The sequence below is a fragment of the Chelonia mydas genome, chromosome 2, assembly GCF_015237465.2.
Source record: "Chelonia mydas isolate rCheMyd1 chromosome 2, rCheMyd1.pri.v2, whole genome shotgun sequence".
Lineage (NCBI taxonomy): Eukaryota > Metazoa > Chordata > Testudines > Cheloniidae > Chelonia > Chelonia mydas.
In genome coordinates this window covers 150,178,919-150,197,470 of record NC_057850.1, presented here as the reverse complement: position 1 = coordinate 150,197,470, position 18,552 = coordinate 150,178,919, and the positions used below count along the sequence as shown (strand labels likewise).

The following is an 18,552-nucleotide window of genomic DNA, read 5'->3' as shown; positions in this document are numbered from 1 at the left end:
CGCAGGCGCTAGGCATTCCCGAGCGGGGAATCACCGGCCGCCCCCGCGCCGGGGCACCGCGTCAGCCAGCCCGACAGCGGGCTGGGCGCTCGGTGGGAAAGGGTGCAGCGCGCCAGGCTGCCGAGGCACCTCTTGCCGGGAAGTTTCTCCAGCTTCCCCTTCGGCGGCACCCAGCTGCCCGCAGGCCAGCCCGGCTCTCCGCCTGCTGCTGCCCGCGGCGGCACTACCCGGTGCAGGGGCCCGGCCCCCGACCCACCGCGGCGGGCAGCCCGGAGGGGGGGGGCAGCAAGGGCGCAGCAGCGCTGGCTGGTGAGCGGGCTCCATCCCTGAGGTCCCCCGCCCCGAGGAAGCCAGGCGGGGGCGCGGCCCTCACGACAATGGGACTCGCCAGGGCTATAAATACCCGGCTGCAGCTATATTTGGCTTGGCCGGATCAAAGCAGGGACCCAAAATAGCCCCAGCACCGCGCGCGCGCGCGCGCGCCCGGCCCGCCGCCGCCGCCGCTCAATGGGCTCCGCCCCCTCCCCCGCGCGATCGCAATCGGCTTACACAGCCCAGAGGCTAAATTTAGCAACACAGCTTGCGTCAATCACGCGCCTCTTGTGCGTCAGGTCTCGGGTCCCGCCCCTTGGAATGGAGCCCGGCGCATCGTGTGCGGGGATTGGGCGCGCCGGCAAGAGGACGGCGTTCCATAGTGACGTGTTCCCTCTGATTGGCTCCGAAAGGGGCTCGCTGTTTAAGAAAGTAGAAAAAATATCTAGTGTTGGGTAACCGCCTGCGGCCGGATTTCTCGCTTGGAGCCCAAGTGCTCCCTCTGTGAGATGGATTGGGAAGGGATGTGACACTCACACAGGAGATCGAGGGCTGGGGGCGCTGAGCAGTGCCCCGGTGGACTTCTGGTCCCGGACTCACTGCAAGTTACATATTAAAAGCTCCGCTTGTTTCAGTGAGACTCTTACCCGCATGCACACACGGATTCACAAAGACATCCCCCCCCCCCCTCTAAATAGCAAACCAACCCATGTCTCCTTCAAATCAGAACTGCACCCCTCCCTCCGGAGAGGAAAAGCAAGAAAATCAGCTTCACAGGACTGAGTGCAGAAGCCCTTTTGGTTCCCAGGAATTGTGTAATGTAGACACCAGAGGAGAAGGAGGATCGTGAATCCAGCCTAAACAAAGTGAAAGTGCGATCGGCATCTCTTCTTTCACTCCCTCCTCGTCCCTGCATGTGTGTGAGCAGCAGCCGCAGCTGTTTCATTCAAATTTGTATTTTCTATGCAGTTTGCAATGTCCAGCTCTTATTTGTTTGGGTGCAAATTAATCCACCATATGGAGAATTATTATGAAAAGAAAGTAAAGCCTCCTCCTGAGGCTACCCTCATTCACATTGCGAAGACGCGAGCAAACATAAAATCAGACAGAGCAACAATCATTTGTTACAATGGATAACTGAGAGCCCAGCTAGAGCGAAAGCAAATGGAGTTACAGCTACACCTATAAGCAAAAACAACGAGGAGTCCTGATGAAGTTTCCCGAAGTGACTGGTTTGTGACCCGAGCAGAGAGACCCAGCCGGGTATAATGAGATCCTTCAGAACCTGCGCCTTGTTCCTACACATTAAAAAGTTTCCTTTTACTTTTTTCTCTTAAACAGTTTTAATCATCATCAATAATAAGCGCGGTTTACATGTCCAAAGTGTCGTCTGAACTTTACCTTATTAAATACTCTCTTATTTTGTCCCGAAATATATACGGTTAAGCAATGCTCCTGTGTGCAGTAACAGCATAAGGCATTGCTCTAATTCTTAATCGTGGCCATAGATATTATTGATAAATATCTAGACTGCCACTAACATCCCCGCGCCTCCTGTACTCAGACCCAGCCTGCCAGCCATATCCTCCCTCTCCCCTCCTGGTAACGCCTCGCAGGTTGACAGCACTCTGAAAATTTAAGCAGAGCGTCGCAGCCAGATGCCGGCAGTGTAGGTGCGGGGCCGGGGCTTTCTCACACACGCCGCACTGTACCGAGGGAGAGACTCACTGAGTCTGGGGCGGGCGGGCGGGGGGTGGGCAGTAGCGTCAGGCTCCCATGGCGTCACTATTGACGTCTCGCATTCCAGTCGCTCTATGGCGAGGCCGCTAGGGCTCCTCTCACATAAATGACGTTCAGAGAGAGGGAGAGGGAGAGAGCAGCGGCAGAGGAGTCTCCTTCCTCTCTCGCCTCACACACACAGAGCCAGAGAGAGAGAGACCCAGGCAGAGGCAGATCTCTATCACTGAGCCAGCGCATATAAACAAAGGCACATTGCTGCAGCGGGCTGATCATCACTCACTCTCTCGCACACACGCTCCACTCCGGAGCACCACCACCAGCACCACCAGCAGCAGCAGCAGGCTGCTCTCAGCTCCTGGTCTCTCAAGCCTCCGTAATCCTTTCCCATGACTCGGGATAGCGCAGCCTCCAGCTGTACAGCCTCCAAGAACCTCTTGGGTTTGCCTTTTATAATTTTGCCACTGGACGGAGCCTACATGCACATTTAAGGAAACGGGCATTTACAAACTAGATGTAAAGACGGAACCGCCACAGCAATCAAGTATGTATATATGAATGGGAGAGAGAGAATGTGGATGGACTTGGTAAAAGTTGTGCTGCCGGTTATATTGCTCTTGAAATGACAACTGTTTGTGATGAACACCAGTGTTACTAATCTAACATGCTGGGGGCTGTACCCTGGAACTTTTACTCCTTTCTGTCCTGGGTGGATATATATTTGATGCTGTTTTGTTAGCCCGTACTTGAGACTTTTCCTCTCCTGAGCAGGAGGGCTGGGTTTCTGAAATAGAAGCCTCAGCCGAAACTAAGGTATTTCTGCTAGTTGTTGTCATGGAAATGATGCTGCCGCCGGCGGTGGGGAGTTTGCAGCTCGGGTGAAGCGAAGAATGGCAGTCAATTCGTTAGTCTCTAAGGTGCCACAAGTACTCCTTTTCTTTTAGAGTAATTTGTCTCTTCCTTTAACTGTGCTTGGGAAATAAGTGGTTTTGTTTGTGCAAGTTAGGACTAATAGGGACTGCAGGGTAGGTTGATCTGATCTCGCTTTAGGAGAGAACAAACAAACTGCTGGAAGAGTTCGCCGAAGAGGTAATTGTTGGAATGTGGCATATTGTAATGAAATGAGATGGGATCTTTGCTAGGCACGTCTGCCTGGCAGATGCTCCTAAGAAATTTGCACTTTTCCCTTTGGAGGTCATAGATTGTAATTACTTACTATACAGACCCAGCACGTGTGTCACAGTACAGAGGAGCTGCATTTCACTCGCTGCCTTAACTCGCTGTATAACTGTCTCTCTTCCTAACTGTGCAACAGCGCCTGGCTTTGAACGAATCAATAACATGTTGTATACTGGGCATTCCAGTGTGGTATATCGTGGGCAGCTCTTGGTCTGCAGTATCGCGATACTGCGCTGTCCCGGTGGCGGTATGGATCGTCTTAACTTTAATACTTAACTTACGTTGTTGAGAAGTGTTGTTTGGTTTTCACCCTATTTTGAGCTAAAGGATTTAACTCCCAAAGTTTTCCCAAATAAAGGGCGGAAAATGCTATTTCTAGGGGGGCGGAGGGGGGTCCCCTGCGAGCGTCACTTTCAAATAAACTTCTGGAATTAGTCACTGGAATTCTCTCCAGCCTGCTTCAGCTTATTAGCGTCTTCCATTCATTTTCTGTTTTTTTCTCCGTGGGGACTGTTGTATGTTAAATTCTTCTTGTCCCAATGATGACACACTGAGAGCGAGAGGCTGAGAAACAGAGAGCGGCCGGGGCCGCGCAGAGATGAAATTGACTGCAGTTGCGCGCTATTTGCTGGAGTTCCGTGGGTCGGTTTGATAGTTACGTAGCGATTAAATTACAAACTAGCCGCTACTCGACATGCAGCTGAAACTTTAATTCAGTGACGCTTCCCCTTCGCGGTCCCTCCCGGGGTAAAGGAAGGTTTCGAAACTCAGCTGAAGAGCCACAATCACAATGGAGCATTTCACGGTTTCCTCCTCAGATTACCGGGGGGGGGGGGGTGTCACTTGGGGCTGAATGTAGAGTGTAAGGAGGAAGAAAGGCTCTTTGACAAGGGTAGTTATTCCTTCCTAATTTACAGCCCTCCAGGCTCTGTGCTCCTGGCTCAGCGGCTGCAGTCTGGAGGAGTGTTGCATGTTTGAAGGCGCAGAGAGTGTCTCTAGGTAACCGGCGGCTTTGGGGGAGGAGGGGAGCCCTGGGGCGCTCAGTGCAGTGGGAGAAGCGGCCTTGCAAGCGCTGGCCCAAGAGCAGGGAGGGATGGAGAAGCCCGGGAGAAGAAGAGACGAGCCGATGAGCGTTTGACACCCCGAGCGCTTCGCGGGGCATGATGGCAAAAGTAGGCGAAAGTTCCCGGCCAGGACTCGCGCTAATAGACACAAGGGGGTGTGGGGGGGGGGGTCTCTCCTGACACGGGCGGCGATGTTAGTGCCTCCCCGCCGAAATGCAAAGCCTCCCCTCTGATACGCAGGTGTTGGCTTCAAGAATAAGCGTGACAAAGCCAAACCAGGTAAGAGATGAGCCATCGCAGAGCACCGGGGGGAGGAGCGAGGGCAGAAGAGGGCGCAAGGGCGGCCGAGCCTTCGGGGGACAGGAGACAGGCCGCTGGTTTTAGGGCTGCACTTGCTGAAGGAGAGGGGGGTTGTCAGTAGGCTACGAGGACAGCAAACGTGCTGGAGCCCTCCAGGTGCTGAATATTATCGGAAGAGGGAAAGGAACTTCTCTAAAATGGTGTCGTTATTGGATGCCCGCCCCGCTGGGGGGGGGGGGTCTCTCACCCCAGATTAGACTAAAGCCTCGCTTTTATACCGTGTGCGAGGGGCGCTGCAGTCCCGAGGCAGGGCAAGAACAGAAGCTGGCATTGGGGCTGATCTAGGTTTGGGGGCTGAGCTGGGGCTGATCCCCGGGATTCCTCCACCCCCCCCACCCCCGGGGAGAGGGCGAGCGCCGACCCTTCGGGGACTGCACGGAGAAGGCAAGCTCGGGGGGGGGGGTAAGAAATCCTTTCAGTTCACTGCAAGAGCCTGTCTACCTTGGCCATACCTGCCCTCTGGCCTGGATCCACCCGGATTTAAACTTCCTGCTGGCCTGCCGAAAATGCCCCCACATGTAGCACAAAAAAGGGCCAAGCCAGTTAGAGGGAAAGTTGCTAAACATTTTCCACGGCGCCTTTCTCTGTGCGTTTTCGCGGGGCGAAAGGAGGCGGCTTTCTTGGCTTTACGCCCAATCCGATCCCGATATTGCCATAACGTTGCTACTGACAAAATCGTGTGTAAACTTCCTTTCCATGGCACCTTCCGACTCTTCCCCTGGCGTCCTGAGCGAGAGAGAAGGGGGGGGGGGTGGCAGCATTAGGGCTGGAGTTTTCCTAACCTCTGGGGGAAAGGCTGCGACCTGCTTTCCGAGGAACACGAGAAGCCCCTCGCCCGTTTGGGGGGGGGGGGGGGAGCTGGGGCTGAACTGTACATCTGTCTCTCCCCTCCCAGCTCCCACGTTAACGCTGTTATCCCAGGCTGCAGGTGGCCGAGCCGTGGCTTTCCCTTCAGAACCTGCCTCCCATCGCCGGCTCTGCGGCTCGCGTTCAGCCCCGCGGCGTGATCTCAGCCCGGGTCTCCGAGCCTGGCTCCCGCGAGCGGCTGCCGACCGCCTTGTGACTCCCGACCTCTCTCTTTCCCCGCTGTGTGACAGAGCCCGGTTCGGAGGAGCGCCCCACGCTGAGTCCCGGCTCCAAACCCGGACCCGCAGACCGGCCCCAGCCAGCCCGCACTCCGCCTCCCCCTGCAGCCTCCGCCGTCCAGACGACCAGCCCCACCATTCAGCGAGCAAGATACCCTCCAGGTAACAGACACACCGCGGCTGCGGGGCCCCTGCCCGCTCAGAGCCCGAACGCCTATTCAGCCCCGAAGTACATGGTGTAAATGCAGAGTCGCTCCTCTGAAGTCAATGGAGTTATTCTGGGTTTACACGTGCGGAACAGAGAGCAGAATCCCGACAATTGGCTTCTCCCAGCAACAAGGAATTAGTGGAATCGGAGTGAGAATAAAGTCTCCTGCCAATACGCCGAGCTTCTTTTGCAAATGCTATCAACAGTTTTAATATTTTCAAACTCGTAGGGCCAAATTTCGCCCTTGCAGTGCCATTTCGCTTTGAACAGGGCGCAGGGAGTTTGCCTTCGAGAAGATTTTGGTCCCCGATTTAATTGCATGGTCATTCAGAGACTGTATTTAATAAAACTTTTACTGTTATGACTGAATCCATAGGAATTAAAAGTCCCTGACCAACAATGTGTAAAAATTGAAAGAGAAAATTGCAAGCAAGTGGGTGGGATGTTATGGTGAACATTAAACTCGTATTCTCATGTACCATTCTTGCAAAGATTTCAGAAAGGTTAGTGCCTCTGAATGTTCCTAACCAGATTTTGTATTGATTCATCTTGGTCTTGCTAATACATCGTTTTAAAACGGGGCTCGTGATTATTTTAGGTACCTTGTGTTAAGAAATAATAATAATTAAATTGTCACGTTATTATTTATTTTTGAGGAAAACTAATCCCAGTGCTTAAAGTAGAAAGAAAAAACAGGGGTTAGAACTAGTCAGTAGATCACACTGGGAATCAGGCTAGTAAGAGGAGTTCTGCAGATCCGAATAGAACCTTACTTTAATTCTTTCCTCCTTCTTTTCTTCAAATAGGGTTTAATGCAGATTTCTATTTCCTTATAGCAAATTTAGCATAATAGTTTCTTAAAGTGAAATAGTCATGTTATATTCAGTAGTGCAGGTATTGTTGCTGAAGAGAAGAGGAACAGCAGATCATCTCTTATCAATGCCTGCTCCTATTCAGCACAGGCAGAAAATCCTTCTCCTTCACAAGATTCTGTGTCAACATGTCAATTTGTGACATTATTTATCTGCTTGTTAAACTGTATTTCTCAAAGAATTTTCATTGGAGGTGTATGGAAGGAGTTTCATTGCCTTTTACTCTATTACCATATAAGCAACATATTTAGGAAAACCAGTTGTTTAACTTCCCTTGTTTGGTAATATCACAAGTTGACACTGAGTTTTCTTTCTTAATTTGCATTAGTTCAGCTGTGTATATGCACCCAGAGACTGGCAGGCACATTTTAGAAATAAAAATAAATAAGATTCTTGAGGTAAGATTTATGAAGATTTTGTCCTATTTTTTAAAAAAAATATATAGTATTTGCATATATAAATAAAAGTAGTCTTCAAAGAATCATTTTAGGAAACAAAAGCAGTCATTTTCTCCCACATTTTTACAAAGTTCCTTGAAAACTTGAAAAAGCTGGTCTTTCTTCTGACATGAAAATACAATAATTAAAATCTGTTCTTAATTTAAATGTGTTTCTCTACAAATTAGGAATTAAAAGTTTATTTAATAGAAATTAATTTGATTATTGTGTGAGAGTTTCTAGTAAATGTTTTAAGAAACCAAAGTAAAGGGACTTCTTAAAATATCCAGGAAGAACAGCTACCTTTAACCTTTAGACATGTTTGTATGTATCATTTATCCAATGCCTCTGGAATATGAATTATACTGGTCCTAATTTTGAAATATATTTCCTCCAAGGGTAATAATACTTCTTTACTTTCTCAGGTTTTCCATGTGAAAGCATTTCCCTAACTAATAATAAGATGTATGTTTTGTCAAAGTGAAACTCAGTGACTGCCTTTAGCTTCAATTGCAAATACTGGGCTTGAAACCTGTAGTGCTTAAGCAGGCAAACCTCATACAGATTGCTGTATTGGGTCTGTGAGCAATAAAGTGAAGAACAGAGAAGTGGAAAATAAATAAATAAATCAACTCCTTGTGTGAGTGAACTGGATTTACTTTCATGACGCAATGTAAAAAAAATACAGGACTAGTATCAACCTCAACCTAGATCTGCTATAGCAATCGGGACAGAAATACAGTGTACTTTTGCCTTTACATTTTAAAAAACGTTAGGGTCTATTGTGCCATCTTTTTTAGCAGTCCTCCCTATAATGGGGAGTTCTTCTTAAAAGCTGATGGCAAGATATCCCCCTTAATTATGATCTGATCAAAAATACAGTATGTAGGCTCTAGGTCAAGTAAGAAGTATTTATCTTCACAGCTCCTAAGTAACAGATACAGTGATTTGAGTTGTGTCTTTGAAGTACACTGTAGACAATACCTTTATATACATAATAGACTGTGATAGTGTGGTTTTTCCGTTATGAAAATTTTATGGCATAATTGCATGTATTCATATACTGGTTTCATGCTTCTTGTTTAATTCTCATTGACATCTATGTCTGTTAGGCAGTAGAGCTAGGGCAGTTAGGGCCAGCTTCTGCTCTCCCTTACACCAGTGTAAAATTGGGGTAACTCCAGTAATTTCAACCAACATAACTGAGAGCAGAATGTGGCCCCATATGCATCTAATACATATTTCTTCTCAAATACTGAGTACTCAGAGGAAATTTATAACTCCCACATTCTGGCAGTGGGTTTCTAGTTTCTCTCCGTGAAATGCAGGAAATCACCATAAAAGGCTAAGAGAAATGTAAGTGATGACCTGAAGCTGCAGCCGCAGCATGGTTATTGTTTGTTGTTGTTGCTAATGGCCCCTTTTGCCCTTGCAGATATGCCCTGTGTGCAAGCTCAGTATAGCCCTTCACCTCCTGGTTCGAGTTATGCAGCTCAGACCTACGCATATGGCTCAGAGTACAGCTCGGAGATCATGAATCCTGACTACACCAAACTGACCATGGACCTGAGCAGCACCGAGATCACTGCCACCGCCACCACCTCCCTGCCCAGCTTCAGCACCTTCATGGAGGGTTACTCTGGCAGCTATGAGCTCAAGCCCTCCTGCCTGTACCAAATGCAATCTGCCTCCTCCAGCCAGAGGCCCCTCATAAAAATGGAAGACAGCCGGCTACATAGTTACCACCCCTCACTGCCGCCCTCCACAGATGAAGGGATGCCCAGCACCTCCATGTACTTCAAGCAGTCCCCGCCTTCCACGCCCACCACTCCCGGATTCCCTTCTCACCAGGCCTCCATGTGGGATGAACCCCCACATCCGCTGCAACCTGCACAGACCTGCATGGCCCCCAGCCACCTGATGGACTCTGCCCCTATGAAGACTGTGCCCACCCGCTTCCCCCTCTTCCACTTCAAGCACTCGCCACCCCACACGCCTGCAGCTGGTGCCCACATGTGCTATGACCCTGCTGCCCTGAGCCTGCCTCTGGGATCTGACAGACCCACTGCCGGTCAAACCACTATGGAGAACCATCCTTATGGGCTCCCCCTGGCCAAAAGAGCAGCCGCCTTAGCCTTCTCGCCGCTGGGCCTCAATGCAGCCACTTCCAGCCTGTTGGGCGAGAGCAGTGGCAGCAGCAGTGGCCTGCCTTCCCCGCCCAGCAGGAGCTCCTCATCTGGAGAAGGCACTTGCGCTGTGTGTGGGGACAATGCTGCCTGCCAACACTATGGGGTACGGACGTGCGAGGGGTGCAAGGGCTTCTTTAAGGTGAGAACCGTATATACTTACACACAGACGCCAACCTCCCATCCCAATTCATCCCCACACCATTCACGCTAACCACTGACTGCTTCGGTTGTTGTTATGCTGATAAGTTCACCCAGAAAAGTTAGGATGATTCTGTGAGCCAAGTGTATATTAGAGTGAAAACCCACCATCTGGGTAGTGTGGTGGGGGAAGGTAGACACCAAGTGACTATTCATACAAAGCCAAATCATATCTTCCAGAGGATGTAGTGTAGAGATTGGGCTAGTTCTCACCCAGAGTCTCAGGGCGTGGCTACACTGCAGGTTAGTCTGCACCAAAGGGGTGTAAATTTTAGTGCACATTAGTATGTCATGCACTAACTGGCCTGTGGGACCCTACTGCCGCGCACTAAAAGTTCCCTAGTGTGCGTTAATGTAATCCCGGCCATTTCAAAAAGTACTAAGAATGCATGCTGTGCTAGTCAGTGTGCAACACACTAGTGTGCACTAGAATTTATACTGCTCTGGTGTGGACTAACACACTGTGTAGACAAGGCCTCAGTTGGCTGAATCACTGGAGCTAAACTGATATACACCAGCCTAGTGTCTGGCACATAATGACTTTCCGTGGAGTGCAGGGCAACTATTTCAGGAGCTTCTCTTGAAATAAATCTAGCTGCTTTTATTTTGCTCTCAACAAATTGGACTTTTCTGGGGCATTCAGACTAATTAAATATTTTTAAAACAAGGCATGAAATACAGATGTCCCGATAATTCAGCTAGTAGTAACAGTGAAAAGTGTAATCTCCCTCCATAGGGTAATCCAAAGAAATGGAGATTTAAGGACATGCCAAGGAGGCAATTGAGTCAATGTATGTTATAAAACAGAACATTTGTAATGCTAGGAAGTTGCTGCTTGACTACAACTATTTAGTTGAGAAACCAGTGAATTCTGATCTGTGAAAGGTATTAAGCAGTGCAATGACGAAGCACTATTCAGTGCCTCAATATTAGCTCTGAGACTAACTGAGAAGGTTCTGGGTACAGGTAATACATAACATATTCACTATGAAGAAAAATTCTGCTTATGCTTTCTGGATTTATGTATTTTTTTGTTTGTTTTTAATGCTAGGTTTTAGTATTTGTTTTTGCTTTTTACAGATCGTATGTAAGGTTTCAGTTTACTCTTACAAATGGCATGTTTAAATTTAGAGCTTGCAGTAGATCTTAGGGTTTGATTTATTAGTATCAAGGTTGAAGGTTTGATTTAGTCAATTTCTTTCTGTAAAGATCGGAGACCTGCTCCTGTTTAAGTTAATGGAAGTTTTTGCATTGGCTTTGATAGGAGCAGGAAGTTTAAAACATTTTTTTATTGCACTTACTACTAGTAACATTACTCAATGATAATACTTTTATAATACGGTAAAAATACACATATCTATTAAAACTCTTAGTTGTTTAAATATAATTAGAATAGGTACCAAAAATCATCTGGGAAAAGTAGCTATGAAGTTCCTACTCCTGTGGAAGTCAATAGCTAAACTGCTGTGAATTTATATGGGAGCAGGATTGGGCCCTAAATTTACAAAATGATTTTCCAAGTACAAGATGCAATTGTCATTTAAGTGGTGAATGATTTGATGTGTTTCTTATTTTTATTACTTTTGATCTTGTCTTTTATTGCACAAGGAACACAAATGTGAAAGAAATAACATTTTTCTACATAATTTCATATTGATGAAAGATTCAGTTTATAATGTCACAGTAATTATGAATTTTATTGTGGTTGCTTTTAAGTCTTTGCTATTAATTGCTCATCTGTGGTGAAATTGAAATAGCATTGATTTTAAATATTAAAACACATCACACTTTTTGTACCAATATCTGCTTTATTCTTTTTCTAGTCTTAACTTATTTTTATAAAATCTGAACTACTTGATAGTTTTCAAAATTATTTGTTAGAATATAAATGTAGGATTTTAAAAATAAATTGGTCAGCATCTCTCCAAACATTTGTTTTATAGCTAAGCAAGTGTCAGTATAAATATAATTCCATTCATTTTCTCCAAAATAAGTTATTTTTCCATGAGAGTTAACTAAATTGTGAAAGGTTTGGGGTTTTTTTGGTTTGGTTTCGTTTTTGTAGTTTTGATTTCATCTGTACTGATTTTAATGGCTAGCAAAACCAGTTATTGTGATATTTGACTAACAACAGCGATAGCAAGAGAAGTACATACCAGATTATTTTGATTCTATTTTAATAAGGTCAGTAATAATCAGGGGAATGAACCAAGTAGAAAATTGTTCCCAAAGGGATATTAAAAGCGGAGATAATCTAATCCCCAAAGGTAGATGCGATGACCTGGTAATTTCAGATATGATTTTATCATTCAAAGTTGGCTGTCTCCTGAGACTTGCTTCAGAACAATCCTAGACAATTTTCATTGTCAGCAGCTAACACCAATAAAACTGTTTTTCCTCCAGGCTAGTGTGTTAGGAAATTAATTTTATCTAATTATACAAATTGCACTGTCGCTTTTCACATTGTAATTAAAATACATCTTGTCAGGTCCTAGCTCATTCAAGAAACTATCAGTTGACTATTTCTGCGTTGCATTTTCTCAGAGAACAGTTCAGAAAAACGCAAAATATGTTTGTTTGGCAAATAAAAACTGTCCAGTGGATAAGAGACGTCGTAACAGATGCCAGTACTGCCGCTTTCAGAAGTGTCTCAGTGTCGGCATGGTTAAAGAAGGTAAGGAACGTATGCTATCATAAGCACAAATATCTGAATATTAAATTTGCTTATGTTAAAATATATAGATTTAATTTTTATGAGGAATTTTATAATGGTAGGCTTTTTAGTTTACTTACCTCCAAAGCTTGGGTATATGCAATATATGTAAGTTGTTTTTTTTCTTTCTCCAGGCGTTAGATTTATAATATCTGGATACTCTGGAACCACAGGTTCAAGAACTGCAAGGTCATCAGAGGAAGAGATTTTCCCAGTGACCCTGGCCAAAGTTTCTCCTCCCTTTCCTGCTGTACAGTGTGCTGTACTGCAGTTGGCTGCCACCTCACAGAGGGGCTGCATTACATTGTGTCCTGCGTACCTTTACATAGGGCGCTGGTCTGTTCCCATGGAATTAAATATAAGGTTTGCCATTGATTGTAATGGAACCAGGATTGAATCCTGCAAATGCTTAAGTATGTGAGTAGTCCCACTGATGGAAGTACTCACATGAGTAAGCATTTTCAGGATCAGGCCCATAGCATGTGAAGTGTTTTAAGGAAGCTAAGAATTATTCAGTAAGAAGGCTTAAATGTACATTATTCGTATAATTATTGGGGTTTGTATTTGTGTGTGTGCGTGCAAAACTTAAACATACAGGGACAGAACTGGGGTTACATAAAAAGGGCGCTGGTCAGATGTAACATTGCTGGCTACACGTCTGAGCTTCACACTGTTTTATAATATTCACTTATATCTCTGCAATTAAGGATGGCAGTGATCTATCTATCTAAATGGAAGCATATTATGGATTTTGCCGGACTAATCATAATTAAGAACTAACCTGATGCTCATTTGTGGTTGTAGCTTTTTGGTGATGTCTTTGTGGACTGATTTTTGTTCTTCTTTAATCAGTTGTCCGTACTGATAGCCTGAAAGGGAGAAGAGGTCGTCTGCCTTCCAAACCAAAGAGCCCTTTACAGCAGGAACCTTCCCAGCCCTCCCCACCTTCTCCTCCAATCAGTATGATGAATGCCCTGGTCCGCGCTTTAACTGACTCCACACCCCGAGAGCTTGATTATTCCAGAGTATGTTTTATGATTTTTTGCATAGAAATAATTGCTAAATTGTATTTTTTAAAATTTAACAATCAGTACATTGAAATGAGAGAAAACTGTAAAATTTAGATAAAGTAATAACTGACCCAGTGCCCTATTCCAGGTGTGTCAGCACTGACTTAAATGGAGTTACACTGGGAATTAATTTTAGCCTCTATCTGTTGTGATACAGAGTTTAAGACACAAGACTATCTGCAGTACTCCCCACAGGTGTGCTAAAGCAAGTGTGCATAGGTAAATAGGGCACTGTTCCCGCAACAGACTGTGCGCAACCGTGCAGAGCTCCATTGACTTTAACAGGACTCAGGGCAGACTCCGGGATGTGCTCCTGTGCAGTCAGTTGTGGGATTGGGGTCTTAATTTCTAGTTTGGAAAACCTAACTGCTTTTCTCATATTCAGATAGATGGGTTATGAGAAGTTATACCTGGTTGTTGAAACAAATAGGCATCCGGCTCTGCTCCAGTTAAAATCAATGGGAGTTTCACCATTGTTTTCAGTAGGAGCAGGATTGGACCATTGCATCGTACAGCATGCATATTAGGTTGACGGAGTAAATTATAATGATACTGACCTCCTTTGTAATGTGCTTTGAGACCTACTGATGAAAAGCACTATATAAGAGAGAGGTATTATTTATTAATCCAAGTCTGTCGAATAGTTCTTTAAATCAAACTGAAAAAAATAATTGAAAAAGCAAAGAATTCTCATATATTGTAGATTTTTGTAACTTTATTTTTATATATTTATTTTATTTAAATAATGACGAGCTATTTTGTTATCTATTGCAGAAAATAGGCTATAGCTCACCTGCACTTATTCCAAAACAAGGAAAGAAAAAACACATATGTGGAAAATCATGAACAAATCCCTTTCTCTTTATTAAATTTTACTAAATATGAGACTGGTCAAAACAACATCACTCTATGCAGCCAGTGCATCATTTGCTATTAAGAAGATTCTATATATTTTATTTTATATATATATTAATAACCTTTCCATTTATTTGTAATTATATTGACATTCTTTAATAATTATAGGCACATTACAGATGCTTTTCTACAGGCTAATCTATAGTTACCTATAGAATTTTTTTGCTCTGTTTATTAAGCACCCAGTTTATATTTTTGTCTGATGATTTTTAATGGGAGAATGCATTGGGTATATTTTCATTTATTTTAACTTTCCCAAAACACATTGGGGCCTGAACCTACAAACATTTATGCATGTCAGTAACTTTACTGATGTACATAGTCCTACTGAATTAAATGGACTTACTTCTGTGAGTAAAGTTACCCAGATGTGTATATGCAGGATTGAGCCCCTGAATGTATACTGATAGGTGTATAGCTTTTTGACATTGACAAAAATCCAATGAAAATTGTGTATTTTTTATGTAATTTTCTTTTAAAAAACCTACAGTGACTATTTCAGTTAGTACAAAAATAGCTCATAGATCTAAGTGGTTAATATTTTTTATGATTATGTACAATTTCATTGGAAGCCTAAGGAAAACTGCATTGTTGATGTTAAATTAGTTTATGCTTCATAACGAAAAGATTCTGTTGTGTCTGATTGGTGGTTGGCAGGATTTGACACCCTAACTTTACTTTAGAGTAAAATATAATAGTTGGTAGTGCTTCGTAGTACTGAAAACCTCTTTTTAAGCCTCCTAACATAAATTAATGAATCATATCTTTGTAAATGTTCTGCATATTTTTTAAGGAATTAGCGTGAACAAAATGAAAACTGTAAATCAACTGATATTAGTGGAATGGTATATGTAGTAAAAACATGTACTTACAAAACCACTTTCATGAATTCTGTTGCTGAGCAGAGTAATTATAGGTGTGTTCAGTAAGATACTGATTCTGCAATGCATTGCATGCAGGTGGACCCCATGCCTTGATGGAAGGGCACCCACACACAATACATTGCAGGAATGGGGCCTTAATTTTTCAAATTTCTAGCATACTGTAATCTAATAATATTGTCTTGCCTGCCGTAATAAAATAGCAATAAAAACCTCAATACAGGATTTGTTTAAAAAAAAAAAAAAAGAATCAGTACATTGCACAAAGAAAATCCAAATAATCATATAACCTTGGAATGTCAAAACAAATCTTATTTCTGTTCAGAACATTGCTACTCTTCATTTCGGAGTTGGTTTTAATTTATCTGTCCACAGTAACAGAATATTAAGATATATGGTTTCCGAAACAATTACTAGGAAGATTGTTTTATAACTTATTAAAGGCCAAGGGCCATATTCGTCTCACACCTGCTTCACTGTTGTAATTCCATGAAGTTCAGACTTGTACTGTGTAAGTGACAAGTGAATAAAGCCCCAAATCTAGCACTCCTTATTCAGGCAGCATTCCCATCAACTTCAATAAGAATTTTGCCTGATTAAGGGTAAAATAGGGCAGTAATCTGTATTTATAATAAAACCCTCTGTATTTATAGTGGCCAGAAATTAAGCAAATGCCAGGGTCACAATGCAGAAACAGGAGATGCACTAAGAGTATAATTGCTCCTCCCCTTGAAACCTAAGGAAGCCTCCTCCATGTTTTTGAAACCCTGCAAGCTCCAGGAGGTCTGACATAAGCAGGAAGGGGTGGAACAGGGGTGTATGACCACTTTGCACAGCCTCAGACTTTCATATCCTACATAAAATAATGCTGCTGTACACAGGAGCTCCCCTTGGGGAAAATCTTGGCAGCAACCACAGGCAGGGTTCCCTGGATAGCTTCATTCATAAAGGAGCCATGTCCTGGGGGCTAGGGGAAGGTCTCCTCTTCTGACTTTCTCCCAAAGTGCCTCCAGTTTGTGGTGATGTCTCATGGAGTGCAGAGTGCTCCCCCTTCTCTTCAATGGTCTCTTGACTAAGGCCAGGCCTGCTAGTTGTTTTCTGCAGGAGTGAGGTAAACACCAGCCCCTTCCCATGGGGTGATTGTTGGGTTTTCCCAGTGCAGGGAATGATTTGTGCATAATCCAGGACTGTAGAATTTGGCCCCAGTTGGTTTCCTCATCTATTTTTGGTAAAATGTGAGCCTTTCTAGTAATGAATGACATACTCTAGCAGTGACTAACCGTTCAAAGGCAGGAAATACAATTTCTGTCATTCTGCTTATCATGCTCCCATGGGCTGGATTGAGATACTAGAATTAGCAAAACAAATCTAAGAAATATGTAGAGTTATTAAACATATATTCAATTTAATAAACCTGCTTCTCTAATGTAACACGGAAATATTCACGTTAAAGTTAGAAAATGGTAACATTCTGTGTTGTTGCTGCCATTATAGGTCAATTTAATGTGGTCAAGGAGTGCTTTAAAAATACTGGGCCAGATTTATCCCAATTGACTTCAGATGAGCTACTCATGGGATGACTTTAGAGCGTTATATTTTTTTCTTTTTGCTGATTTCTGTGGCTCAGAGCATGTCCTGCCTCAGAAATACCTGTGGAAGAGGAAGGAATTTCCCTCAAATCATTCTGTTTGCCCCTCATGGAATGAATGTGCCATAGTTCCACCCCTGCACAACCAAGTGGGTCTCCCTAGGGCCAAGCAGATCCTGGGGTTCTGCATCTCCTCCACATTGGCTCTGGGGTTTCCTGGCCGTGGCTGTCTCCAGAGCCCATTAAATGGGGGCTCCCCAATATGTAGCTCTGCAGAAAAGTTAATACAGCCTGGAGGTATCGTACCTTTTCTGAGCAATTTGTGTGCGGCTGGTGGGTGCTTGCCCTCTCCCAGATCAGGTCCATCTGTTCCCTGACCCACGTCCATCCCCTCATGTAGTGTGGATATAGGGGGTACCACAAAAGTTGCTACCCTCCAAAATTTCTGCATGGGATGGGGGGATCCACACACAGAGGGTCCCCTGCATGCAAAGGTCTTGGGGGCAGGATCTGACCCTGGGGGAGGAGAGATGTTTTACTTACCCAATAACTATGACAAAGAACATCCAAAATGCATGATGTCATGCAGCACTTTGGAGGGACTTGGCTGCCAGCGTATTTGAGTGCAGCCAGATTTCCCATGAGTCTGGAGTAACTGCCCAGGTCAGTTCCTCCTCCCCCCCCCCCCCCCCCGCCCCCTCCCCATTTTGCCTTTGGGAATTTGTGGAGGTTGTTCACTTGCACTGGAGCCTTCTTATTTTCTAATCACTCATGGCCTCACCATGTAACCTACTAAACAAGTATCCTGCTCTAAGGCCAAAATGATAGGGAGATGTACATTGTGGTTTATGTTTTGTAATAATTAGCAAACAGGCTGACAGCACGCAGGAGTCAGATGGCACACCCAGAGGTGACATGCCCCCATGGCACCACATAGCCACCCCCCTCTTCTGCACAGTCTGAGCAGCACGTAAAACAGGAGTCCGGGAACTGACGGTCTGTGCAGCATGTGCTCCTTGAATTCCAGTGTCACACACGAGCCAGATTAATTTGCCCTGCTAACCTCAGGGGGAAGCCAAATCCCAGCACCCGGACTGAGTACCTGGGCTGAGTACTGGGCAGATGCAAAGGGGACCAGTGGTGATGGTGGTGAAATCATCCTCCTAGCCCCCTCCAGGTCATGGAGAAGCTGCATAGCCACTCCACAACGGCTATTGCTTCCAATGGCTAGAATAGCCTCTCTTCCCACTTGTGCACCCCCGGCCCCCTTCATGGCGGGAGGACCAAGGACTTGTGTAACCATGCAATGTGCACACCCTGGACAGCCCCCGTCCTCTCCCCAGCCCTGCATCTTCCTGTCTGCACTGGTTCAGTGTCAGGTGACCCTCCATAGCTACAGGGGCAGGATTTTTCCCCATATGAACTTCATCAGAGGGATCACATGTGCTTTTATGACTGGGAGAGGCAATGGGAGCACAGGATGAGAAATGGCCCTGCAGCTAATGCTGGGTTGAGCAGACAGGAATTACTTAGCGCCAGCAGAGATACCTCAGATGTGGCCAGAGTTATGTAGGGTTTCCAGTGTCACTTCTTGTGTATCTCCAACCTACCCATGATTCTGAGACCATTCATCCTGCTCATTCTACACCATCGGTGAACCTGCTTCCCCTAGGGGAGTATGTAGTGGACAAGAGCTACCCACTCCAGGGTTCCTCTTTGCACCTTCCCCCTCTCACTCCTCCAC

The 18,552-nt window shown here is 45.0% G+C and overlaps 1 protein-coding gene across 2 annotated transcripts in view; it reads left to right on the top strand.

The window, feature by feature from the left end:
• The first annotated feature begins 1,959 nt into the window (after nucleotides 1-1,959).
• The window catches only part of NR4A3 (nuclear receptor subfamily 4 group A member 3), a 33,813-nt gene continuing 17,220 nt past the window's right edge, over nucleotides 1,960-18,552 (top strand). Inside the window, exons 1-5 of one of the 2 annotated variants that reach the window (XM_007061819.4) lie at nucleotides 1,960-2,593; nucleotides 5,750-5,899; nucleotides 8,690-9,582; nucleotides 12,186-12,315; nucleotides 13,207-13,379. In XM_007061819.4, coding sequence (XP_007061881.1) covers nucleotides 8,692-9,582; nucleotides 12,186-12,315; nucleotides 13,207-13,379 — 1,194 coding nt within the window. In that variant the 5' untranslated portion in view covers nucleotides 1,960-2,593; nucleotides 5,750-5,899; nucleotides 8,690-8,691. Of the gene's footprint in view, nucleotides 2,594-2,622; nucleotides 4,572-5,749; nucleotides 5,900-8,689; nucleotides 9,583-12,185; nucleotides 12,316-13,206; nucleotides 13,380-18,552 lie in introns of those variants that run through there. The other variant, XM_037889845.2, reaches the window with a different exon arrangement.